Source organism: Melanerpes formicivorus, unplaced genomic scaffold (genome assembly GCF_026170545.1).
Source record: "Melanerpes formicivorus ecotype bairdi unplaced genomic scaffold, bMelFor1.0.p_v2 SCAF_2, whole genome shotgun sequence".
Lineage (NCBI taxonomy): Eukaryota > Metazoa > Chordata > Aves > Piciformes > Picidae > Melanerpes > Melanerpes formicivorus.
In genome coordinates, this window is record NW_027142354.1 from 9,714,427 (window position 1) to 9,740,956 (window position 26,530).

At 40.4% G+C, this 26,530-nt stretch overlaps 1 protein-coding gene across 2 annotated transcripts in view; it reads right to left on the reverse strand.

Moving 5' to 3' along the window:
• Positions 1-1,339: 1,339 nt before the first annotated feature.
• MAP3K5 (mitogen-activated protein kinase kinase kinase 5) overlaps positions 1,340-26,530 on the reverse strand; it is a 140,510-nt gene continuing 115,319 nt past the window's right edge. For both annotated transcript variants that reach the window (XM_068150195.1, XM_068150186.1), the window contains 14 exons: positions 24,956-25,092; positions 24,198-24,303; positions 23,059-23,216; positions 22,390-22,567; positions 21,377-21,397; positions 20,231-20,408; positions 19,968-20,136; positions 16,360-16,545; positions 11,748-11,853; positions 8,528-8,768; positions 5,047-5,159; positions 4,037-4,149; positions 3,087-3,163; positions 1,340-2,064 (listed from right to left, as the gene is read on the reverse strand). In XM_068150195.1, coding sequence (XP_068006296.1) covers positions 2,004-2,064; positions 3,087-3,163; positions 4,037-4,149; positions 5,047-5,159; positions 8,528-8,768; positions 11,748-11,853; positions 16,360-16,545; positions 19,968-20,136; positions 20,231-20,408; positions 21,377-21,397; positions 22,390-22,567; positions 23,059-23,216; positions 24,198-24,303; positions 24,956-25,092 — 1,844 coding nt within the window. In that variant the 3' untranslated portion in view covers positions 1,340-2,003. The remainder of the gene's footprint in view (positions 2,065-3,086; positions 3,164-4,036; positions 4,150-5,046; positions 5,160-8,527; positions 8,769-11,747; positions 11,854-16,359; positions 16,546-19,967; positions 20,137-20,230; positions 20,409-21,376; positions 21,398-22,389; positions 22,568-23,058; positions 23,217-24,197; positions 24,304-24,955; positions 25,093-26,530) is intronic.

Below are 26,530 nucleotides of genomic sequence, written 5' to 3' on the forward strand. Positions count from 1 at the left end.
CATAATCCGAAATCCCTCATTTTGCAATCCCTGTAAGCACCCACCAGTGTGTCCAAAAATGTTTCTTCACATTCTGCCCAAGGTAAAAGCTATAGGAAGGAATCCGAAGTAGGGATATTACATAAGCTTTTGTGCACCACTCCAGCAGAGAGATGGCTAAACTGTGCTGTTAACGGAATCACATTCACACCAGTTTGTGGTCTCTCAGCTACTGTTGAATGTACGCAGCAGAGTCTGTGCATGCATCAGAATTGATACAATCTAACAAGTCGAGAAAAGAGAATTGATTGCTGAGCAGCTGTGCAGAAGCCATGATGAGTCTGGTGAGGCCAGCAGTGAACTATCAGAATTGATTTCCAGCTGGTCCTAGGCTAGGTCCTGTGGAGACATTGATTCCTCAATCACACTCCCTTCACTTCCACATAGCTGGCATTACTGAGCACCCTGAGTCATAGAGAGCAGGCTGCATGCAATGCAATTACATTCTGTTCTATTCATGCTGCATGAAAACAGAGGTTATGAACTGATACAGGATCATGTTACACAAAAATGGAAGTTCGTTGTTCTAGGGTCACTTTTTCATGCAATTTTTCTTAGTTGCTTCATGTTTTGCAGGTCAGCCTCCACCACTGTTCTTTCCAGTGCTTAAAAGTACCTTGAAATTGTACTGATTTCTGCTGTAACAGAAATTAGATGTAATGGTTTGGTTTTAGTAATCACAAGTTACTACATACATGTTAGGACAACGTTTATGTTTAGAAAAAAATCTATTTCCTTTTCTTTGAAAATACTTGCTAGACCTGAAAAATTAAGGGCAGAAGCTCCTCACTGATTACCAAGGCTTACGAAGAACAAAGCAGCTCCTTGTCCAGACAAGTCTCGTAGTGGAATTTTTTTGCAGCTTCCCCATAAGAATCTGATGATACCCAGTGCTGGAATGCTGGACTGATAACTAGAGTGCACAGACAGGGAATAGCCACCATCCTTTTTCATTGTATGTAAGAAAAGACACAGTGTATAAACAAAAGCAGAAAAGACCAACAGGCCACAATGACTACTCAGTATGTGGAGTCAGGACATCACTTTCTCAAGTCAAGCAGAGCACCCAGAGAAGAAATTTTGTTTGGCCCTGGATTGTCAGTGTGGGAATCAGACTGAACAGGAAAACAGAGAAAATACTCAGTGCTATGCTTATCAAATTCAAATCACAGTAACTTTAGCATGTGTCAGAAAGGTTCCCTTGATACTCGGTATGATTTTATTTTTCCTCTTTTTTATTCCAATATTTTTCAGTTCTACACTTTTAGTATTTTCAAAGTCCAAAAATATAGGAAAAAAGTCAGTCTTAGGTTCTTTTTATTTTCAACTGTGTGTGTCAGAGATAGCTTTAGAACAAGCTAACATTACTGTGGTTCAGGTGTATGCAACTGGTACAGTTCAGTAGTACATAAACAACTCTAAAACAGATGCACCATGGAACTTAAATTACCAAAAATAAACATTAAACTATGTAGGGCAGTAGGTAAGAACAATTACCCTTAGGTCTTGCACACTAAAAGAAAAGTAGCTATTACTGAAATTATGAAGTTCTACTACAGGTTATTGAGATACATTACAAAGAAAAAGAAAACTTGAAGTTCCCGTCACATTTTGGTTTTGTTCCAGTGATGTACAGTCACATGAAATCTTACATCATTTGTCATGAAATTAACATCTGGATACTTTGAACTACAATATTTCATGAGTTTATAATGGTTTGGGTTCTGGTTTTCATTTTTGAAAAACTTGCATGTAAAAACATTTGAAGTAAAATAATAATGTTGCAGGTTGTGTACAGATTCCTTACGGATTAGAGGAGTAAAAGCAGTCAGGAAGCTGCAGAGTTTTTAGCATTGGTAAACAAATACTGGATTAAAGTGCAACAGTCCTTCTGACAGCACACCTGCTCGGTGCCGAAAGAAAATCTTTTCCTCTCTGCAGAGAAGTGAAGAAAAACTTCAGTGTCAGGTGTGTTTCTCTCGAAAGTCAGTGATGGCCTTCCACAGTGTGCATAGCATTCCTCCTCTGTAAAGAAAAACCACAAAGATGCTCAGGCACAAAGATACTCCCTAGCCTGAAAGCATTCTAACTGAGGTGCCTTCTCATTTTCTTGCTATGGTTTTGACCAATGAAATTCAGTGGGATGGCTGATCAAAGGTGAAATTCAACGTGCAGTACTCAGAGAGCAGAGTCCTTTTCTGATTACAGTACAGGGCAGTCTTTCCATTTTTCAGATGCCTGCTTTCTGGAATTCAGACTTCGGATCCCAAGGACCCGCATAACCCACAGCAGCTTCCAACAGTCTGAGTGTGTTGATTATGAAAAATTCTTAATGTCTTCCTTTGTTTTGTTAATTAATTAGGTTATTTTTTAAATGACTGGGCACACACATAGTATGTGATAACTTCTATTGTTTCTACTTGTTTCTGCAGGGACCCACACACCTGGCATAACTAAGTGAAATCTAGGGTTAGTTGAAGTCCATGAGGAGTATTCCTGAAGCTCGATGATGATAATAAACTACAGAATGTTTTGCTACCTTAATCTTTATTAAATAAAAGCAAGGCTCTGCTGGGACATCCAGCATTTCCATGCATAAGGTTTACTTGAATATTTTTTTTACTTTAAAAAGATTTACTTAAAAAAAAATCCATCTGCTTTCCTTTAACAGAAAAGCATATTTTAAAATGTAAACACTATCAGCTGTTTATCAGGAATGCAGCAGTACACAAGACACACTGGAATGCATTGCTTGTTTTGTATTGATACTGCACAAGCCAATACTATCACAGTATCACCAAGGTTGGAAGAGGCCTCAAAGATCATCGAGTCCAACCTGTCACCACAGACCTCATGACTAGACCATGGCACCAAGTGCCACATCCAAACCCCTCTTGAACACCTCCCAGGGATGGTGACTCCACCACCTCCCTGGGCAGCACATTCCAGGGACTAACGAGACAGTACTAGAGACAGTATCAGCTATTTACTTTTGTAACAGAACACAACTCCTGCTCAGCACAGTTCCTTTAACTGTGAAGCGTTACCTCAGTCGCAGACATTTCAGATCATCTCGTGTAACATAGCAGAGAACATCCATTAATGTATAGTCTTCAGCCAAGAACTACAAAAAGAAGTTTAAATGAACATTGTTAGAAATATAATCTAACTTTTGAAGCTTTATGTACCATCTGCACTTAAAAATAGAACTTCTAAGTTTAGAAGAAACCTAAATTTGGGCCAAAATGTGTATATGTAACAGATTAATCCACACTGTTTCTAGAAATACAGTGAAGCTACCTGATATTTATACTGCATGCATTGGCATACCAGGCACGACTTGAAAGGTGTAATGCTTTTACTGCGACTCAAAGCTTCTGTCAAGTGGCATTTCTGCTGTTAGCACTGATATCTCAGAGTCACAGACTTCACTGAACACAAACAAGAGCATAATTAATACCACGTTTCATCCATGAGGAAATTAAAAGCAGCAGTCAAGATCTACCTTTTCAAAAGTGACATCTAAATCTCATGTGCTTGAATTTTGAGAAAGCTTTGATCTGATCTGTAGGAGTGATAACTATATGCAGGTTTAAGTCAGCTGAAATTCTGAGATGCTTAACACCTCCAAAATTATATAATTTGCTGCAGAGCAGACTGATCTGCTTCAGGAGATTTCAGCACAGTGAGCTCAGGGTGAAAATGTACCCCATATCCAGGGTACAGTCTGCAGGAACTGCTACAATGTGTAAAGACACTGAAAAATGTATAAACCAAAGCAATACCATCTATTTACCAGCACACTATTCCCTTATTCCCATTATTCCTGATTTGATATAGGGATTATTGACAATATGAAGGCCTTCATATTCCTGGCTTTATCTGATATTCTGAAACAAAATTGTTCTCTCAGAATGTGCTAAAGAAATTAAAAAGGTTGGGTATCCTTTTGCAGCAAGTACTGCAGCTGTGCCAGAGTGAACAGAACCACTGATACCTTGTTTATTGTGGCCTCATCAGCTCCTTGAACATTCAGCCAGTTTATGAGATCAGGGTCTTCGGTCCCTGTGCCAGTGGAATGACGATGACAGACAGACAGTCCTGGAATATCTGCAACAAGTATTTTTGAGAACAGGGTTTGTGTTGCCAAAGCAACCTCTTGTGATTTTTGGACTGCTGAAGCACTTTCTTCAGTGTGCTTTCCCTTCAAGCTTAGACTGCCAGTATCCCCATATAGAAAGATGAGTGTGAATTCCCAAAGTATGTACTTACAGTTTATAGACCATTTTACACCTATTACTTTACTTGGCCAGGGGTACAGTTAAAGTAGTGTGAACACTGATATAGATGTATTTTCTGTCCTCATCAGTAAATGACTTTCCTAGTACAAAGCACATCAATTTCACTGTAGCTGCTTCTACACCAACACTTTTTAATCCATTTAATTAAACTGTTCAGCCTAACTCATACAACTGCTAGGCAGGCAATGCCTTAGACTAGGATCAGCTGCTTTTGAAAAGCAGCACTTCATTTAAGCACATTACACTGAAACATCAAACTACATTAGCACTTCCATCTTCTTCAGGGCAGACACAGCTGAAACTCAGCTTTCCTCAGTAAGCTTGGGAGTTGTATTTACATCTTACTAATTAGATCTTCTTGAACTTTCAGTGTAACAATTGGAACAGCCTGTAATTCAAAGAACACATACCTGACCATACTAGATTATCCTCCTTAGAAGTATCTCTTCTGTAGGATATGAACATTGTGTTCTTCCATATAACCACAATCAAACATATTTAAATCATACCATTCCTTGTATGGTGATTAAAAAAATCAGTAATTTGTTTCCACAACATCTATTCATACTTCAAAGTGACCCCTACCAGAAGCTGCACAATAAAGCATCTTTGTTGAGACTGGCTCAATAAAAAGGACAGAAGTTTAGCTGCCACTCTCTTCATCTGTAGCCAGTATAAAACTTCCTTGAAAATTCTTCTCACTTACCTATTGGCTGTGACCTCAGCCGTAGATTTCTAATCTCTTGGTCTTTTTCTTCTATAGCCTGATGCAAGAGGACTTGAAATTCTCTCTCCTTTTGAACCAACTCTTCCAATAACCTGTGAAATGACAAGGAAGCACATTTCCTTAAGTAGTTTTCAATTTTCAGGAAAGCAAAGATCATACTACACTTAAACCTTGACAGAGACAACAACTTCAGCTTTCATAGGAATATGTTCTCACTATATATTTATTATGACTCAGATCAAGACATAACATTAACTGGTTTCTAAAGCTATAGCTCTTTAAATAAACAAACCAAATAAATAAAAAGGCAAGAAAAAAACCCTGAACAACAGCCCCAAACACACCAGCCTCCAATGTGTAAGCATCCATCCACTAAACAGGTGGCATGGTCCAATATTTCAGTGAAATTCAGCTTTGTTTGAAACAAAACTGTGTAGCTGTGAAGAACAAATATCAAAGTGTTTCATAAACCAGGAGCTAAACTTGGTGACATTCTTGTAAGGAAAAAATGCCAGTTCATATCTCTCTAGCAGATATTTTCAAGGGTGGAACTGTGATGAAAAAATGGTGAAAACTTATTTTCCCCCTTTAAGAAATGTAATCATACCCTTTCATGGCCCCATACAAGGGCCATACCTTCCTGACATGCTAGGCACTTTGTGCCTATCCTCTTATGCTATATGAAGAGTGAGAAAAGAGGAGACAAAACACCATATGTCCTCTCCTAAGAAATTACATTTGAGAGTCTCAAGCAGCAACAAATTACAGCCCATGTTGACTTCCTTCATAACACAAACCCAGAGAGAAACCCAGAAAGATTCAGTGGTCAGCAGCCTTCAAACTGATCAAAGAAAAATAATCAGAATACAATGGAAAATTAGTGAGTGAAATCCTGCAATTTGTTGTTTCAGAAAAGTATTTTAGTAAGAAGGAGGATTTGTGAACAATATGCATTGAGGGACTTGGTTGGAGAAATTGAGAACACCTCAAAAAACCTATCACTGTCTTCTGAGTCTTTGGAAGTTCTGCAGCACCTTCTTGCCTTTCTTGAAGCCTTTGTCAGCCTGAGAGCTATGCAATAACTATTTTAGTTAGATTTTAATTCAGTTGTGTTTATTTGTTTTGTTGGGGGCTTTAGAGTTCTTTTTCTGTTGTTGTTCTGTGGCTTGGTGTTTGTTTTGGTCTGTTTGCTTTAAGATTTTACTTATCAGTTAAGCACTGCAGCTTTTATTCTGCAACACTGAAATATAAGGATATTCTGGACTTCAGCTAGAGAATGTGTTACCTTACCCATGTTTGCACAGAAGGAAGCTACATCCCTTATGATTGCTTTAGAAAACTACCTAGCCCTACTTTTAAGCTTGCATGCAGGCCTACCAGCAGCACTGTTGCATTTGAGTGCTTGCACACTTGAGCTAGCAACTCCAGGCTGCATGTGAACAGAGCTGCTTTGTGCCACTATGCAGACTCACGGCTTGGTTAATCTTAGTGCAGGCTGATGTTCTGTCCAGGCAGATGTGCAGTCACCTTTCAGTTAATGTATTCCTCCTCTACCCATTCTAGTTGTAAAGGCCTCCAGGGCCTATAAAATAATCATATTTTTTTCTTGATAATTGCTTGCTGCTTATGCCAATGAAGCTTTAATTAATACTCAAACAACTGTTCATACTATTTACCTCAAAATTTCTGCATGAATGACAGAATGCAGTTATTTGGCCAAAAGCTTTACATTTGGGAAAATTACAAGAGTGAAGCATAGAAAACAGTAGAATAGAATAGAACAGAACAGAACAGAATAGAATAGAATAGACCAGACCAGGTTGGAAGAGACCTTCAAGATCATCACATCCAACCTATCATCCAACACCACCTAATCAACTAAACCATGTAACCAAGCACCCTGTCAAGTCTCCTCCTGAACACCTCTAGCGATGGTGACTCCACCACCTCCCCGGGCAGCCCATTCCAATGGGCAATCACTCTCTCTGTGTAAAACTTCCTCCTGACCTCCAGCCTGAACCTTCCCTAGCGCAGCCTGAGACTGTGTCCTCTTGTTCTGGCTGCCTGGGAGAAGCGACCAACCTCTGCCTGTCTACAACCCCCCTTCAGGTAGTTGTAGAGAGCAATAAGGTCACCCCTGAGTCTCCTCTTCTCCAGGCTAAGCATCCCCAGCTCCCTCAGCCTCTCCTCGTAGGGCTTGTGTTCCAAGCCCCTCACCAACTTTGTTGCCCTTCTCTGGACACGCTCCAGCAAGTCAACATCCTTCCTAAACTGAGTACCTCTGCAAACTGATCACTTCTGATACTAATCCTCATCATGAACTTGGGAAGTAAAGTGAGCCAGTCAAAATTATTTATGTATTTAAGTGTATCAATAAGGCAGTAAAACTACCAGCAGCAAAAATAGGAATTGTAAAGTAAGAACTCAAAAACACCACTACTTTATTACAAATATTGCAGTCTGATATATTAATGATGGCAAAATTCGTGGACACATTGAAAAGTGAAATTTAACATTTTCATTTACATTGGAAAAATCACAAAGTTTTCTGGCAGCATAACAACTGTCATATTGAAGGCATGTTCTCTATCAAGACCATATTCAAAATGTACTGAGGTCAGTAGGAAATCCAACGTCGTAAATCAGATACTGCAAAAGCTAAAATACCTACTTTAAACAGACTATCTGATATATATATGTGTGTGTGTGTATATATATATATATGAGAAAACAAAAAGCTATAGAAGATTATTTGGATTAAAAAAAATGGAGACAGATTTGTCTCTGACACTTCTTAAACAAACAAGGTTCTCAGGTTTAAAATGGAATATGTGTATTAAAAAAAGCAAACACCACAAACAAAACCAACCCCAAAACCCAACCCAATATCCAGTTTCCTAGCTTATTTCTTCTCTAAACAACACACCCATTTCCCCCATCTTCCTCTGATGAACAAAATTTATATAGTATAAAAGTAACGTCTGCTGGTAAGCACAGACCCTGCTGCAGTGAATTCTATGCACAAAACAAGTCTCAAGCAGTTTTCTTGTAGAGTTCATGTGTGGCTGTCCACTAGCTTGAGTTCATTGCCCAAGAGTAACTACAGAAAAGAACAGCAAGTTCTGCCTTAATGGAAACAAAACACAGTATCATTCATCAGCCATAAACAGCATATGAAGGTGAGAAAAAGCAGAAGCCTGGCAGCAAGCTCATTTTTTTCATGCCTTCCTTGAAAGGTCACCTGAAATCAAGATTGACCTTAACTTGCATCACTATTCCTTTGAAACGAATAAAATGGGTATAAGTGATCAGTCACAGCTAAACAATGAACATCATTTCAATGAACAACTTGCAGTGCTATGGAATGCTGATACTGTCATTAGTATTCTAGCATATAGATTTAAAAGCAAAACAATACACATACTATCACAGGCTAGTGTCTCCTCATGTTCAGACTTACCTGTTTGTCTCTAATTTTAGTCTGCCCAGCTGGACACTCAGTGTTCTGTGAACAGCCTGGGAGTCATGGGATACTGTAGAGCTGAGCGTGCTTACACCTGAAGTAGCTACTGCATCTTCCATGACAATGCAAGGCTGTTGGATTGTTTGATTCTGAGGCTGTTCATCTTGATCTTCAACTTCTATATCATCTTGATCTGCTGTATCACTTTCAGATGCAAGACTAAAATGTGGCCTCAATTCTGTTAGTCACATAAAAATATAAGCGAAACAAACAAACAAAAACATTAAAGATGTCATTGTATAGATGTTATTATTGTATGTTATTGTCTGTGATATTAAGCATTAAAGCAAAAGCAGACCTATGTGACTGTTTACAGACCATCCTACAGCTTTGGTTAAACCAATCTGGGAAGTCCTGTAGCATGGTTTAAAGACTACCAGAACATAACATCACATTAGTTTATGCTGATTATTATTCAGCCTATTGAATAGTCAAAAGCTCTAATAACCAAAAATCTGATGAACAAGATTCCAGATATGGCAAGCACTTCATGTCAAATTGGGCTGAAGTACTATGCACAGCAGAAGTACTTCCTTCTGCTTAATTCCAATCTCAGTGGTTTGTAATTTCTCATGTGTCTGACCTGAAATGTTTTATTAAACCAATAACCCTTTTTTTTTCCCCATATCCACCTGTTTGTGTTGTTGCTATTCTGGCGTATTTAGCATTCTCTCATAGGAATACTGTGTTTAACAACAACAACAAAATTGTATCCAGATCCATAGAGAGGAAATAACAAAACAGATGCCCCTCTCTCAAAAACTAAAAAGCACCACATTTCCCTTCTACTTATCAGGGAGAAAGCTGAATATTTTGTAACAATATTCATCCACAAAACTGAGTACACAAAGCTATGGGTACTCTGGTTTCTGTTATTCTCTGTTTAAACTGCCTAACAGAACTTACCAGATCTTATACTCCTACACAGCATGTTAATGCAACAACATCTGTCAATTCTAACCATTTCATACAAATCTCTCTCCCTTCTTTAAATTCTTGCTTCTTACTGCTGAGCATTCCCTTTAGTCTCTTCACCAAAACATACAAAACCCAAGCGTGATTCAGGGAGACAAAAAAATAAATGTAGTATGCTTGAATCATTTCTGCCAAAGAACTAACAAGTACATTGCTTTACTAGAGGGATATTTCATTCCTTGATCTGTTTTGTCTCTTCATTTCAATGCTACATACATACTTGCAGCCCACAAAGCCAATCAGATCCTGGGCTGCATCAGAAGTGTGGCTAGCAGGTCAAGGGAGGTGATTCTCCCCCTCTACTCAGCTCTGGTGAGACCCCACCTGGAGTACTGTGTCCAGTTCTGGAGCCCCTACTACAAGAGGGATATGGAGGTGCTGGAACGTGTCCAGAGAAGGGCCACGAGGATGATCAGAGGGCTGGAGCACCTCTCCTATGAGGACAGACTGAAAGAGTTGGGGCTGTTCAGTCTGCAGAAGAGAAGGCCCTGAGGAGACCTTATTGTGGCCTTCCAGTATCTGAAGGGGGCCTGCAAGAAGGCTGGGGAGGGACTTGTCAGGATCTCAGGTAGTGATAGGACTAGGGGGAATGGAATGAAGCTGGAGGTGGGGAGATTCAGGCTAGCTGTGAGGGGGAAGTTCTTCACCATGAGAGTGGTGAAGCCCTGGAATGGGTTGTCCAGGGAGGTGGTTGGGGCCCCGTCCCTGGAGGTGTTTAAGACCAGGCTGGATGAGGCTCTGTCCAGCCTGATCTAGTGTGGGGTGTCCCTGCCCATGGCAGTGGGGTTGGAGCTAGATGATCCTTGTGGTCCCTTCCAACCCTGACTGATACTATGATACATTCTTCAAAGCTGAACACACTTAAGAGCTTTGCCTACTCTAAATTAAAGAATGCAGATCTGTTATATATTACAAGAAGATTTCTAAGCAAATGTTTGAATTTGCTTTAAATTTCTATGTCATGCTAGTAAGAACAGAAGCTTGGTTTGCCTTTGTTCACTAACAGACAGTACCACTGTGAAATATCTGCTTAAAAAAAAAAAAAAGAAATCCCACACATTTAGAGATAAATCATTCATAGGGACAGAAAAACAACCAACCCACCCCAAACCAATCCACCAAATAAATTAATAATGATAATGATAATAAAAACCAGATAGGTAAAGGCAAAGGAAAGCAATCAGAGTAGAGTAAGACAGTTAGGGAAGAGTTAGAGATGATCTGTGGCCAAAAGCTGCTAAAGCACAGAGGCTTTTGTTTAAGCTTGACTACATACACTCAATGCTAGTACTGTGCTGTCTGGAGAAAAAGAATCTATTAAGGAGGACTTCTACAGTACTTGTATTATACAGCAATAAAGTACATGCCTGTTAAAGGTGTTCAGCATTCTAACCAAAAGACAAGATTTTCCTTATGACTTGTAAGTAACACAGAAATCCTGTTTAATCTTTGTACCTTGCTCTGGGGATGCAGAAAATACTATGGAGAACAGAAAGAGCTGTAGCTTTTGTTGGAATTTGCAGATGGCCTTGTGATAATTTCAGACTTAACCCACTGTAAAACACCAGGAACATAGGTCTTCAGACTTAAAGCATGAAATCATGTATTTGAAAACCAGGGTAAACAGAAGCTTAAAAATTAAGAAGCAGCAGAGAAGCTAAGTCTGGAAATAGGTAGGCCAGTAACAGAATGGGCTACAGATTCCTTTCTGCAGCTGTGCTGTGCATTCTACTTACACAACATTCAAAACACAATATTCAAACTGCAGGCACTGCAGATTTCTTTTCTCTAGACAGCTTCCAACCAGGAGACAGAGAGTTCCAAGTGCTCCACAAGCACATCATTAATCTACACATTGTAAAACACCTCCTAAAACTGGCATGCACTGGCAAGTGGTCTGTCCTTTGGGTTTCAGAAGGCAGCATTTATGCACCTCAAAAAAGGAGTCCCCAGAGCACCCTAGCCTACCACTGCTCATTGTGTTGCAGAATGGTTTAGATTAGACATGCTTTCCAAAATAACTTGGCCAACACACTGATTTTGAGTTCCAAGCCAGACAGTGAGCAGCATAAAGGCCACTTCTGGTTTCAGAATCTTGAGTGAAGAATTGTGATCACAACTCTTGAGCACATTTAAAGAAATCAGCTGATAAATATTTGCTGATTATTAAAAAATCACTCACCTGGAACCAGAATAGTAATAGCAGTCTGCACAGCTTTTCTGATTATGCTGTCCAATGCAAACATCCAATGTGGCTTGATGTTATGGTTTCGGAGAACTTTATTGACCTGGCAACAGAGAATTAATTCAGCTGTTACAGTTTTAAGTTTTGGTATAGTTCATCATTGTATAAAGTGTTGGAACTTGCAGATGCTGTATCAAAAGCAGGTGATTAAGACCATTTCATGTTGTCATTGAATAAAGAATCTAGCAACACAGCCAGCTTCTCCCCTTTTACTACAAGTCATGCAATATTGTGCATTTAGTGTCAGGTAGCAGGTCCTGTGTTAAGTGATTTTTTTGATGACTGTGATACTGAAGTTTATTTAACCTTCATGGGTGTGGAGAGAAACATAAAAAGAAGGCTAGCAAGACAAATACCAAGGGCTATACTATGAAAGGATTGTAACTTAAGATAATTAATCTTGGGGGGGTTAGGGGTATAATTTTCACTGCTTGCTTGGAGCCCAATTGCAGGAAATATCAAAGAACTAATGGAATGCTGATCCTTCTTGATACAGAAAATAATTAGTTAATATTAGTTTAAATAGTCAGAGGACTTCAACTGCATACTGTGCCTTTCTCTCTCTCCTGCTTTTTACTTCATACAATCAGATAGTTTTCTACACTGGGGTTTCCCTAATTGACTATAGGCTTGTTTTCAAACCATTTTTAGCCATATTCCCAGGTGCCTCTCTGAATGCTCCATACCACTTGCAAGAATGTCTCTGCCTTGTGGGAATCATTTTTCAAGAAGCAGGTGGGGTGACAGTGCTACAACAAAACGTCTAGCCACAGTAGTTGGCAACAGCACAGAACAGACTTGGTGGTGTTTTCCAGCCATGGAAGCAATCCAAAGCAACAGACTCCATAGAAACAGCACACTCAAGAAGTGGCAGAAAGAAACAAATATAACAATGTTTAGGAAATGATGAAATTACTCAAAGACATAAAAAAAAAATGTAGCAACTACTGCTTACTAAAAAAAAAATGTAGTAAGACAGTATTCCACTCTTAGGTCTTCCTACAAAAACAGAGTAGGTTAATTCTCTTCTCTCTGTAAAAGATATCTGACAGTACCAAAAGGATGCCTTCAGAAGGCATTATTAATCGTACTGCCCCAAAGCAACAATATTCAGTAATGCAGCAATTGGTTTAGCTGGGATAGAGTTAATTTTCTTCACAGCAGTTCGCATGGTGTTGCTATGTTTCAGGCTGGTGACTAAACCAGCTTTGATAACACACTGATGTTTTAGCTATTGCTGAGCAGAATGTGCACAGTGTCAAGACCTCCTCTGTTTCTTACGTTGTCCCACCAGTGAGTAGGCTGAGGGTAGACTAAATGCTGGAAGGGAACATTGCTCACATAGCTGACTCAAGCTGACCTGAGAGATATTTCCTTCCATATAATATCATATTCAACAAGAAAAGTCGGGGGGGTAGCTTTTCTAAAGGAGTCGTTGCTCAGGGCCTGCCTGGGCATTAGTCTGCTAATACTGAATGATTCCATTTGCATCACTTCTCAGGTCTGGCGGGGGGGGTGGTCCTTCTTCATGTACTAAGCAGTCTTTATCTTGACCTACAAGTTTTCTTATGTTTTACTCTTCTGATTCTTTGCTTCATCCTGCTAGCAGTGAGCAAGCAACTACCAGCCAGCTGGGGTCAATTCACCACACTACCTACATCTTCTCAATTCTACAACAGATGGCCACAAGATGGCACTTGGGCACTGTGCTTGGACTTGGGGAGCTGTCAGCTGTGCCGGGGCAGCCTGCCCTCTGCCCAACGTTTGGATAGCAGCTAAGTGCTCCAAAGGCTCGCCCACGACCCTCTGAGGCAGCACAACTTCTGCTGGCGGGCACTCTGCACTTTCCCATACTGACTCCTGACAAGACAGTGACAACGTGTTCAGCTACGTGCAGCCTATTTACCAAAGAAGCAGGATGTACCTTTGTCAAGCACACAACAACCCACACTGATGTGACTGAACTATTTACATTACAGCACAAAACTACTTTTTCTTCATTGCTTCAATGAGGATATTGTGATTATGAAACCTTGTTACCTGAGGTTACCTTATTTAGTCCTGTTAACAGGGGAACAACTTTTCCTTACTTTTAGCAATATCCCAGTCTCTGTAATACCTGAGGTCTTGATACTGATTTGGATTTCGGTGCTCTACTATATCTCTGATGTATGTCCAAAAGACTGAAAACTAGGCATGTATAAAGGAAAGCTTTTCTTTAAACTTTCTGTGGGTTATCTTAGTTAAATAACAGATAGGAATGAAAGAGACATTTATTAGTTAAAAAGCCAGCAACTTACAGTGATGAAGTGAGCACAGCAGGGAAGGGAGTAAAGCATCCTGGTTTGTATCAGCAATAGTGTGGCCAGCAGGACTAGGGAAGTGATCCCTGCCCTGTCCTAGGCACTAGTGAGGTCATGGCTCAAGGTACTGGGTTCAGTTTTGGGCCCCTCACCAGGAAAGAAGGACATTGAGGTGCTGGAGCATGTCCAAAGGGCAACAAAGCTGGTGAAGGGTCTAGAGCATAAGTCTTCTGAGGAGGAGCTAAGGGAACTGGGGTCATTTAATCTGGAAAAAAGGAGGGTGGGGGAGACCTTGCTTTCCACAAAACTTTGAAAGGAGGTTGTTGTGAGGTAGAGGTCCATCTCTTCTAAGGAAGGACAGGAGGAAATGGCCTCAAGTTGCACCAGGGGAGGTTTAGGTTGCACATTAGGAAAAATTTCTCTCCCAAAAGGGTTGTCAAGCCCCGAAACAGGCTGCCCAGGAAAGTGCACGAGTCTGCATCCCTGGAAGGATTGATAAGCCATGTAGATGTGGTGCAGGGGGACATGGTTTAGTGGTGACCTGGCAGTACTGGCAGGGTTAATGGCTGGACTTGATGATCTGAAAGGTCTCTTCCAACCAGAACAATTCTATGATTCTAAGTTAACAGAACAGGGTAAAATTTTTACTGACAATAACATGATTCAGGCAATACTGCTGAACAACTGATGCCCAGTAACATCTCCAACAGGTGTTTGCACTTTTCTCCTTTCAATTTTTTTCTTAATCTTTTACATTTGTTGCCTGTTTTGTTTTGTTTTGCTTTGTTTTCTTCCAAATATCAAAATAGTATTTATAATGAGACTAAACAGAACAGAGGGCTGAAGTAAAGACTCAGAAGAGACAACTTCAACTACTGGAAATTTCTCTTTTAAAGAGAAATTTCATTTCACACATGAGGATTATGGTTGGTTTTTTTCCATAAACAGCACCTAAATCTTGTCCATGAAGTCTACACAACAAATAGTTGGCATGCTATACAATCCTTCCTGACATCTCTGTTACTCATCAGACTGTCCCAGATTTAAATGCTAACAGAATCATCCACCTCAAATGCCTATCCAGATTGTCATTTCATTTTTGCTACCTGACTTCATTCTGGACAAATGATGCCCAGCACAGACGCACCCTCCCATGTTGATTATTCATCTTAATCACTAAGCCTAATTGCTTCTGATCTAACATTTACACAGCTTAAGAAGAGAAAACATTTGCTTTCAGTTAACTAGATATTTAAAGGATTTCAGTGTGTGCATGTGGCTGCTCACTGTAGGAAATAGTAATTTTTGTATTAATTACTGACAGAAAGTAAGCTTTTTTCCCTTCCTTCTTATCCTGTGTATTATAAGGCTCTGAGGTGACCTAATTGTGGCCTTCCAGTATCTGAAGGGGGCCTACAAGAAGGCTGGGGAGGGACTTCTCAGGATCTCAGGTAGTGATAGGACTAGGGGGAATGGAATGAACCTGGAGGTGGGGAGATTCAGGCTGGAAATGAGGGGGAAGTTCTTCACCATGTGAGTGGTGAAGCCCTGGAATGGGTTGTCCAGGGAGGTGGTTGAGGCCCCATCCCTGGAGGTGTTTAAGAGCAGGCTGGATGAGGCTCTGGCCAGGCTGATCTGGTGTGGGGTGTCCCTGCCCATGGCAGGGGGGTTGGAACTAGATGATCCTTGTGGTCCCTTCCAACCCTGACTGATACTATGATAAGTTGAAATTCAAATGTGTAGTGTGACAGAAATTTGCTGCTATCAAAAAATACTAGAGTAAGAACTCAATACAATATTACAAGTTAGACTACTGTTGGAGACAGAGTGGTTTAATATATTAGTGTGTAAGAGAAATTGGATTCAAGATATATGCATTTTTGGAGGATAAGCCTGGTATTTAGTATTGGTCTTAGTTACCAGAAAACACCCCAAAATGAGAATAACTTTTCCTGCTTTAGTATTATGCCATAATGTATACACAACTATGCTGAACCTCCTAGATCTTTAATTGGCAAAATCTCAACAACTGCATTTAGGGTTTGCATGCTGCCAAAGGACCATGTGGAAACCAAACCAAGTCATATCTGTGGACTGGGAGTTTGTTATTACAGGTTCAAAGCCTTCAAACAGCGTTTCAGTAGCTCTGGGTGGAAGTTAATGAAGTTTTGTTTGCTTATGGCTTCTAGATTCTTGGGGAGTGTCAGTTTTGGTGTGTGAAGTTCTCAGTAAAAATGACAACTTACAGCATCTTGAAAACCAAACAGCACAAGCTGCACTTGACTGATACCATGGCTGTCGAAGTCTAACTCCAGTTTCAATTTCGAAAGAGTGGTTGCGATGATTTTGCGATCCGTGGACCGTACAAATTCTCTGAGGCTGGAAACAAGTGTTGTGATATGTTCCCATTTCAGCTTGGGTTCTTCAGCTCCCTGGTAGAAGAGAGAGGAAAAGAAATAGTTTTGATAGCCATCTTCTGAAATACACACTCTGAGGGACTTTAGCCAATAATGTCAGTTGGCAAGACGGATTTGCAGAAACTATTGCTATGGTTAACGGAAAGGTGCAGCTGCAGGTCAGATAATGGCAGCAGCATAACTACAGCAGCACAGAGCTCTAGCACTGAGCTCCCTGGTAATGCAGGTTACTAGACAAGCAAGTAGCTGATTTTGCTTCATAGCAGTTGTTGAATATGTGTGTGCACACTACAGTCTCTCTGTCTCACTGTACAGGAGTAAAAAGATGTGAATAAATAAACTGTGCACTGAATACTATAGATTATTCCCAATTGCAAACAAATCTACTTCATACAGCCTCTAATTTCAGAGTGCCTCAGGGAGACAACGTGCAAAGTCCCACAGTAGCATTTAAAGGAAGGGACTAATCAAACTATGCAGAAGGCTTGGAGGTATTCTTTCTTACATAAATTCCATTGATATGGAACTTCTACACTTACCTATTCTTAGGTCTACGATCTCTCATCTACAAATCTCTGATCTTTCTATTATAAATATTCATATGCCCATTTTTAAAAGCTTTTCTGTTTTCACATGGGCTACCAAAGTGTCAAAAACCTCAAAAGCATTCACACAATAACCAGCATAATTAACTAGCAATCAGAGTACAGTATTTACTCTCTAAAGTAAAGTTTTGCCACTTGAATACAAATTTCAATTCCAAATATTAAGCCAGAGATAGAACACTGTACTAATTATTAAACATCAAGTAACTTCCTTCAGAATAAGCATTTGATAAGTAATTATTTATAAGGACTAAAGGTACCTAACACTGAGTTCCATAACAGAAGGACACACAGCATTTGGTTCTGTTGCATTTGCCAGTTCTGTGCCATGACTGTTACAACTGCCCAGACATCAATGACGTTGAGGTTTTTAGTTACTTAATTCTGATCAGGATGAAGAGCAGCCAGGCAGAGAGGGACCTGGGGGTGCTGGTTGATGGTAGGCTGAACATGAGCCTGCAGTGTGCCCAGGCAGCCAAGAGGGCCAATGGCATCCTGGCCTGCATCAAGAACAGTGTGGCCAGCAGGAGCAGGGAGGTCATTCTGCCCCTGTACACTGCACTGGTTAGGCCACACCTCGAGTACTGTGTCCAGTTCTGGGCCCCTCAGTTTAGGAAGGATGTTGACTTGCTGGAACGAGTCCAGAGAAGAGCAACAAAGTTGGTGAGGGGTTTGGAACACAAGCCCTATGAGGAGAGGCTGAGGGAGCTGGGGTTGCTCAGCCTGGAGAAGAGGAGACTCAGGGGTGACCTTATAACTCTCTACAACTGCCTGAAGGGAGGTTGTAGACAGGATGATGATGGTCTCTTCTCCCAGGCAGCCAGTACCAGAACAAGAGGACACAGTCTCAGGCTGTGCCAGGGGAGGTTCAGGTTGGATGTTAGGAAGAAGTTCTATACAGAAAGAGTGATTGCCCATTGGAATGGGCTGCCCGGGAAGGTGGTGGAGTCGCCGTCATTGAAGGTGTTCAGAAGGAGACTTGATGGGGTGCTTGGTGCCATGGGTTAGCTGTTTGGGTGGGTTGGATTGGTTGATGGGTTGGACACGATGATCTAGAAGGTCTCTTCCAACCTGGTTTGGTTTATTCTAATAAAGGTTTATTCTAAAAACAATTTGAGAGAAACTGAAAAAAAGACGACTGTCTAGAGCAGACAAACATTCCACTGACTAAAGCACCCATTGCTGGGATAAAAGATCCTAGCCTCTAATTCTGATATGATTTGGAGGACTGATTTGCTATATTGCAGTGGATGGTTCATCTCCTTTTTGTGTAAATAATTAAAAAGCCATTAGGGCAGACAGCTGAACACAACACACTGTAGCCTTGGACTACAGGACCTAAGTCCATCAAGGCATGTTGGCAACAGGGCAACCAGTATGGCTCCCTAATACTACTTTGGGGTGGTCAGTCCCCTGCCCTGTCTTCATGACTTCGTTAAGATAGTTCTTAGGTAACGTTTTGTGAAGGAAAAAGCACTAGCAAAGCATAAATCCTGGTAAGGCCTAACAAGCAACTTTTGGCATTTGAGTTCTTGTTAAACTGCAGTTGCTACCACTTTCTGGTGGTTTGTGTAAGTTTCCTACTCTTTCACCAGGGTCCCTTTCTCAAGGGAGAAAACAGCATTCATGAGTCTGTGCTCTGCATCCTCCTGAAGGCCACACATGCTTTGAATTCTTCTGCTCCAGAACTCCGTGTCTGTCTGCTCTTCTCTTGAACTGCTCCAGCCCCAGCTGAGGAAGGCATGAAACACCAAGCACCCCCTCTGGATTTCGTGATTGAGTTTCAGCCTCACACAATCACTGATTATTCCTTTCATACACCTGCTAACAACTGTCTCTGTTATAGCAACACTAGCAAAGCAGAGATCATGAGCACCTCTCTTATGGTCTCCTATTTTAACAAGTTCTGTAGTTACCAGGGCAACTGTGGGTTCCTCCCTCTCTCCCTTCCACCAAGAGTTAGAAGCCCTTTTTTAGTGAAATAGCAGCCATTTCCAATTACATAAACTGTAGTTCATGCATTAGAATCATATTGCTTTGCATCAGTTTCTAAACAGTACTATCTTTGGAAGGTGAGTTGTCACATTTTACACAAATACTTAACCTTGAGAATGGAGTGAGTCAATTAACTAACACAAACATTACAAGTAAGAACAAAACCCCGTATCATCCAATTAAGGTGTTGTAACATTTAGCAGCATGGTCATGACCTGTAATTTATTCAGTGTCATCCTTAACTGTGATCATTCCCTGAAAGGAGGGCCAAAAGGTCATTCTGCAATTATTTTGTTGTTTGCTGTTGCTCCCACTGTTACTTCACCTTCCCTCCCCTCCATGTGTATTCCCCACTGCTGTGAGGAATAGCTGAAATGTCTTTTCCTCCCTAGCCTACTCACTCCTCTTTTATGGCTGTTGGGTAGAAAGCCATGGTATACCAGCCAGCCCACCTCTCTGTGTGAAACCCATCAGCTAAAAATAGAACTCCAAAAGGGGGGGCAAGGTAAGAGCCTCCTGGGGATGATCTATCCTAGATGTACTGACCTGACAGCCTCAATCAGTCCCATTTGAAAACCATTGTCAAAATACATTAACATCAAACCATGATTTTCATTGTCTGGCCAGCACTAATATCCAGGTATACATTATAGTATTTGCAAACAAAAGGCACACATGATGTAGCATAAACAATTTTAATACCCCAAGTAAAACAGTAAACCATGAAAGCTTTATTTTTTAAATTGCTTTACTATGTATAATTTCAAAAGTTCCAAGTAACTGCAGATAAGTCTACGAATTCCATAACATTTTGGCTGCCTTCTGGAATTACTTTACCTGAGCCAAAGCTTCCATCAAGTTTCGCACCACCTCCTCCTGGTCCTCACTTAATATCCTGTGAAGAGTGGCTCTCCTTTCACTGTCCTTCTTCAGCATGAAAAACCCAGAATCCTTCTCTTCCGGTGAAGGAGGTGCACTGTGATCCTCAAAATGTTCATCTGGGATGCTGAATGGAAGACACTCAGTGAAAGGAAACTTTATGAAAGCAATACACACATTCCTAATCTACTGTATAACATAAATGCCAGAGAGTTCTTTACCTCAGGAAAAGGGACCGGATTCCCTTCCCATCTTTTTCTCCACAGGATTTGGCTCTTGTTTTGAAAGAGAATGGATCAATTTTCAATTCTGTATCAGGTGAGACAGAGCCATATTCACTGCTGCTACTTGTATCTTCCACCAGAACAGGAACAGGCAAGGAAATACTCCGAAGATACTCTATTCATATGGAAACATTCAGGAATTAGAATGTAACAGGGACATCGCAGTTCCGGAGCAAAAAGCTTATTCCTTCAGAGGGAACAGAAAGACTCCACTCTTCCCCCACACCAATACAGAATATTAAAACAAAAATGACAAAAAAACCCCCAACCTTCTAAAGCTTATTCTTCTGGAATAGAGTTATCTTTCAGTTATGTTTTTATTCAAAAGCTTCCTGAGATATGGAAGTGCTGGGCTTTCTTGCAAGTTCACTTACATAACATCACCACTGGAGTGAATGTGCATCTTAGAACATCAGTGCACACTTCCAGCAGCAGCAAAATGTTTCTACTGGGTAAGTCATCCAAGCACCTTGCCAAATCTTAATCTTATGTGTATATAGAAATACATAGATTTATGAATAGACCATACATGCATATAAAACACATAAGATGCATATAAAGACACACATAAGACACATAAACACATGAGATACATTTTATCAGATTATTTCTGTGCAAGTTTAATTAGTTCATAGTCACACATGTTAAGTCACAACTTTTGTTTTTAAATCCAAAGTGCACATTATTGCTGCAAGAAACTATTCATACCTATTTTACATGTGCATATGTCAGTATGTACTTTTATAGCAAGTCAGCATGGAGGTAACTATGTCTTCAGTTTCACTCTTGCACCCTCCACTACAATTAATTTGCTGAAAGAGTTAACTACCCTCTACCCAGGCCTGACAAGGTGTATCAAATGCCTGTATTACCACCAGGCTAGACAATTAAGCCATAGTCTGGAAGGATTACACAGGATATTCACCATGAATTAGACTGTTTCTCACAGAGAGAAGTCACTTATTTTCACACTCTTGCCCACTCCTCTTAGCAACACTTCAGTGTGACAAATTATACAAGAATCAGTGATAACCATAGTAGCTACACAGTTCTGTTTTGAGAGAGAAGTATAATAAGACTCACCATTTGTGTTAGCTGGAAGAACTGTGGGAGAAAAGCAAAGAAAAAAGAAAGTTAAATGCGTTGAAGTTAAATGAGAAAATAACCACAGTCTAAAGGATAGCTCTCTTCCCATTTTGCTGGACTATCTGCACTCTCTTGTCTGCAGTCTCTAAAAAGCATAATTTATTGTGATTTCAAGTTAATTTTAATATGGAGGGATGAAAATCACACTAAAATTGATGTTCCAATTCCACCTCCTTTACCTGGTATTTTTATTTCTTTGAGGTATCATGCTAAAAATATACAGAAGGTATTTTCAAGTATATATGCACATACAACATGTCATTCACAGTCTCAAAACTTGTGTTACAACCCATAACAGAGAAAACTACAGGAACCAGTACATGAAAAAAAAAATAATAATGCTGTGTATGTACATTTGTTACGGGGCAGATATTAATTTGCTCACTTTGAGGCACAACAGGAAGTTCTAACCCTACCCAAAATGCACCCTGTGCAAACATTCTCCAAATGAAAAAATATGCAAATTTCAAAAAAATTAAAACAAATAGAATAGAATAGAATAGAATAGACCAGACCAGACCAGACCAGACCAGGTTGGAAGAGACCTTCAAGATCATCGTGTCCAACCTATCATCCAACACCACCCAACCAACTAACCCATGCAACCAAGCACCCTGTCAAGCCTCCTCCTGAACACCTCCAGTGATGGTGACTCCACCACCTCCTCGGGCAGCCCATTCCAATAAAAATAAAACCACAAGACACAAAAGCTGAATATGAAAAGACTTCTAGAAGCCTCATTAGAAATATTTAGATAAAACACCTTTGTGACAACATAATAGAATTCCGCTACAATAGCATTTCTGAAGCAAGCTGCTGGAAAAGGTTAGAACTGAATGTCTACCTGGCATGGAGATCTGCTGTGTTCATCTTAAAGACTAAAGCAGCAGTTTCAAGAAACAGTATTACTGGCAAGACTAGAAGTCCAGATTGAGTTTAGCAGCACTCACCTGAGAGCTTTGATGGGGACTTCCTTTTTTTGCTTGAAACCTTCAGGAACTCATCTATAAGTAGCTCATGAGCAAAAGCTCGTTTGTCAGGATCTGGTTCAAAGCAACGCAGTATGAAAGCCTTGGCTTCTGCAGACATGGATTCAGGAATCTCTGGGTGTATTTTAAACATTCCAACCTGAGAAGAAGAGAGGGAGAAACAATGGCCTACACTGTTCTTTTCCCAAATGCTAAATTAGCATCAAAAAAGGTGTTTGTATCATAAAAGTGGTATATTGTTCTCAACTCCCATAGAGTCATGGAATCAATAAGGTTGGAAAAGACCTCAAAGATCATCAAGTCCAACTAATTGATTAATGTTGAGAAGAAAACCAAACAACACTATTTCAAACTGTGTATGCAATCACATTAATAAACCCCTGCAGTTGCAAGTAGCAGCTCTCACAAAGCAAAACCAAATAGCTAAGTATCTGATATTGCTCCATTATGCTCTTGAAAAACCACACACCCACTCAGTTGAATCACCTCATTCTTCTTAACATCCTCACTAACCAAGCATTTTGTTTATCATCTTTCCCTGCAATCTTTAATTCTAGCTTCTCCAGAACAGTCAGAAGACTTCCTGTGTTTACAAATACTGGTCAGAGGTGTGCAAGGAAGATGTCTGACCTTAAACATAGCTGCTTGCGGCTCTCCCAGCTCATAGAACGGGGGCTTTCCTGTAGCCATCTCGATGATTGTGCATCCTAAAGACCAGATGTCTGCAGCCTTCCCATAGCCACGTGGCCCTTTGTCTATGATTTCTGGTGCCATATACTGAAGGGTACCTGTTTAAAACACAGTTGTTTGGTTTTTTTTTTGTTTTCCTCCTTAGGTACACTAATGATCCAAGTAACCAAAGGACAAGAAGGACAAAAATCCCAGAGGAGTTGGCAGTAGCAGGAGAGTTGATTAGCATTTTCCTTTTCAGTTTCAACATCTTCCATATGCATTCTACATAAACCAAAATTCTATTCAAAATACTACTTGTGCTAAAAGTATCCAATATCATGTACTCATCTGATGATGCCACTTTTTGAGATGAATTACAATTCTTAGGACGTTTCAATGAGCTTTGAATCACAGAGAATATTCATTTACTCTATTTAAGATTAAAATAAGGAAGATCACTCTGAATTGCATCCAGAGACAAAAGGAACTGAAATCTGAAATTTGAACCTAAACCAGCAGGTGACATGAACACTTTCTCTGAAGTATAAGAATCAACCTTACACATCATTCTGCATTCTGATCCTCTTAAGAGCAAAAACAGAATAGCAGAGGACAGAATTAAAATAACAGCCACTTGTCATTTCACATAATTATTTAATGAAGTGCCACTGCATGATTTAAATCAAATTATCAAATAGAATGTGGATCAAGGTAATTACAGGCTCTTTAGATAAGCAGCTCTGGAGATGATGCCAGGATGCCCAAGCCAGTTGTAGAATAAGAAAAAAAAAAGTAGTTAGCTAGCCTTTGACCAGCAAGATAAAGAAGCCATGCACACAGAAGAGGCAGACTCATACAACACAGGAAGAAGACAGCTCGTCTGTTTTACAAGACTTTTATGCTCAAGTGGAACTTCCAAACCAGCATTCTCTTTGAACAGTGCATAAAGTATGGTTTACAGTTTAAAATTAAAGCTACACAAAAAGTTATTCTAGCAGCAGCTTTTCATACTGATTTGAATGAAAGTTCTGTAGCTGTGAGATTCTGACCCTGCATGCACAGTTTATGTGAGAAAAGAGTCCCCTCTGAGAACATACCAGTGAAAGTTTCAGTACATGGGTTGATTCCTGCAAGTCTCTTTGAAGTTCCAAAGTCTGAAATCTTTAACACTCCACTATACGTATTGATAAGCACGTTATCACCCTGAGGAACAGAACATTCAGAGCAGTTACTTTTCTCTGCTGACTTTTTAATCTAATACTTCTTGCATATCCTGTATCTACAATGCACTCTTTAATAAGTAATGATTACCTTGAGGCCTTTAAGAGGGGAAGTGAAAGAAGAATCAATAGTGTCCTGCCTTATGTAATCCCACTACCAGAAACTTCACTTCAAAGTAAACTTCCCCTACTACAGGAACGTATAGAAATTCAGTCAAAGAATACTAAGTGAGGAGGGGAAAGGCTGTCTTTTTCTTTTTTCATTATTATTTTTACTTCTAAAGAGGGAACATCTTAATCTGCAGTCTCCTTGGAAAAGAACTTGCTAATATCCCATCCACAATCTTCTTCACCTCTAATAAGCTTTAACGAAAGATGGAACATGTCACTGAAAATAGATATCACATCTTAAGTGACTATCTACAAATTCTTCTGAAGTTAATAAACACCTCCATATTTTGTTGGTGCAAATTCAAACCAACAATGGTTAACTTACCTAACCCAAAGTTCCTACTAACAGAGAGGGGTACGTGACAACAAAGACTTTTCAGATGAAAAGGTTTTAAATTAGAGGACAAAGAAATGGTTATGCAGTTACATAACACTACCAGGCTCAGTCCTCTGCAAATTCTTACCTTTATATCTCGATGCACTATTTGGTTGTCATGGAGGTATTTTAATCCTTCAAGAATCTGCTTGGTGTAGAATCCAATTGTCTGCTCATTATTTTTTAATGGTCCCCATTTTGATCGTAGAAGAGCAGAAAGGCTGCCTATTGTTTTGGAGAGAGGAAAAGAAACAAGAAAGTGAGACTAAAAAGCTAATAAAGTTCTGCTCTCTTCCCAAAGGAAAAACATAAGCTAACAATAAACATCAATCTCAAGCCAAGTGTAGGCACCTCTTCTGTAAGCAAAGGCATCTCCAGGTGAATGCTAACTTGCATCATTACCAGTGTGAGTGAATAAAAAGAGAGCCTCAGTATCTCCACTGGACTCAACTGCAGCAGAGAAGCATATGCTTCCTCAAGCAGGCAGATCAGAACCTACTCAATCAATGTGCTCACCTCTCTCCTCTGCCTGGATATGCTGCTCCAGAAGAATGATGCAAAAAAGTGAGGAAGTGTGGATGTGCTTTGCATGTCTTTGTGCATACATCAACTCCAGTTTCTCAAAAAGCTAAACTCAAGAAGTGGGATTTCTACTGTACCCAGCTGCCAGGAGTTCCTTGGTCTCAAAGAGAAGCCACAATCATCAATTGTCTTTCTCTTGTATCAAGTATCTGAGGATGGCTCAGCCATATTATACTAACTACGGTCTCTCTAGTCAGATCATCTCTGATCCTGCCTTAGATTTGTGTGGAAAGGTTTTGGTAGTGGGAAGACTACAGAAGTGGCTTCTGAGAAGTTGCTAGGAGCTTCCTTCACATCCGATAGAGCCAATGCAGTCAGCTCCAAGATAGCCTCCCCACTGGCCAAGGTTAAGCCTATCAGCAATGCTAATGTATTTAAGAAAGGGAAAAAGTTGCTGTGCAACTCTAGGCAGAGAGAGGAGTGAGAATATGTGAAACAATTCTGCAGACACAAAAGTCAGTGAAGAAGGAAGGGGAAGAAGTGCTCCAGGTGCCAGAACAAAGATTCCCTGGCAGCCCATAGTGAAGACCATGTTACCATGGTCAGGGTTATAGCAGGGTTTCCTGCAGCCCATGGAGATTAAGAGTAGAGCAGATATCCACCTGCAGTCTGTGGACTCCATGCTGGAGCAGGTAGATGCCGAAAGGAGGCTATGACCCTGTGGGAAGCCCATGCTGGAGCAGTTTTGCTGGCATGACTTGTGGTTCCATGGAGGACCCATATTGGAGCAGTCTGGTCCTGAAGGACTGCACCTTGTGGAAGAGATCTACACTGGACCCACACTTTGTGAAGACCTCCAGCCCTTAGGAAGAACACATGCTGCAGAAGTTCAGGGACGACTGTCTCCCATGGGAGGGGAAGAATATAAGGAGTCCTCCCTGTGATGGGGAAGGAGTAGCAGAGACAATGTGTGATGATGAACTGACTGCAACCTTCATTCCCCATCCCCCTACTTGAGCAGGAGAAGGGGTAGAGAAATTTGGAGTAAAGTTAAGCCTAAGAAGAGGGGGGAGTGGGGGTGTTAGGAGAATGTGTTAATATTTGGGTTTATTTCTAATTATCTTACTCCAAATTGATTGCT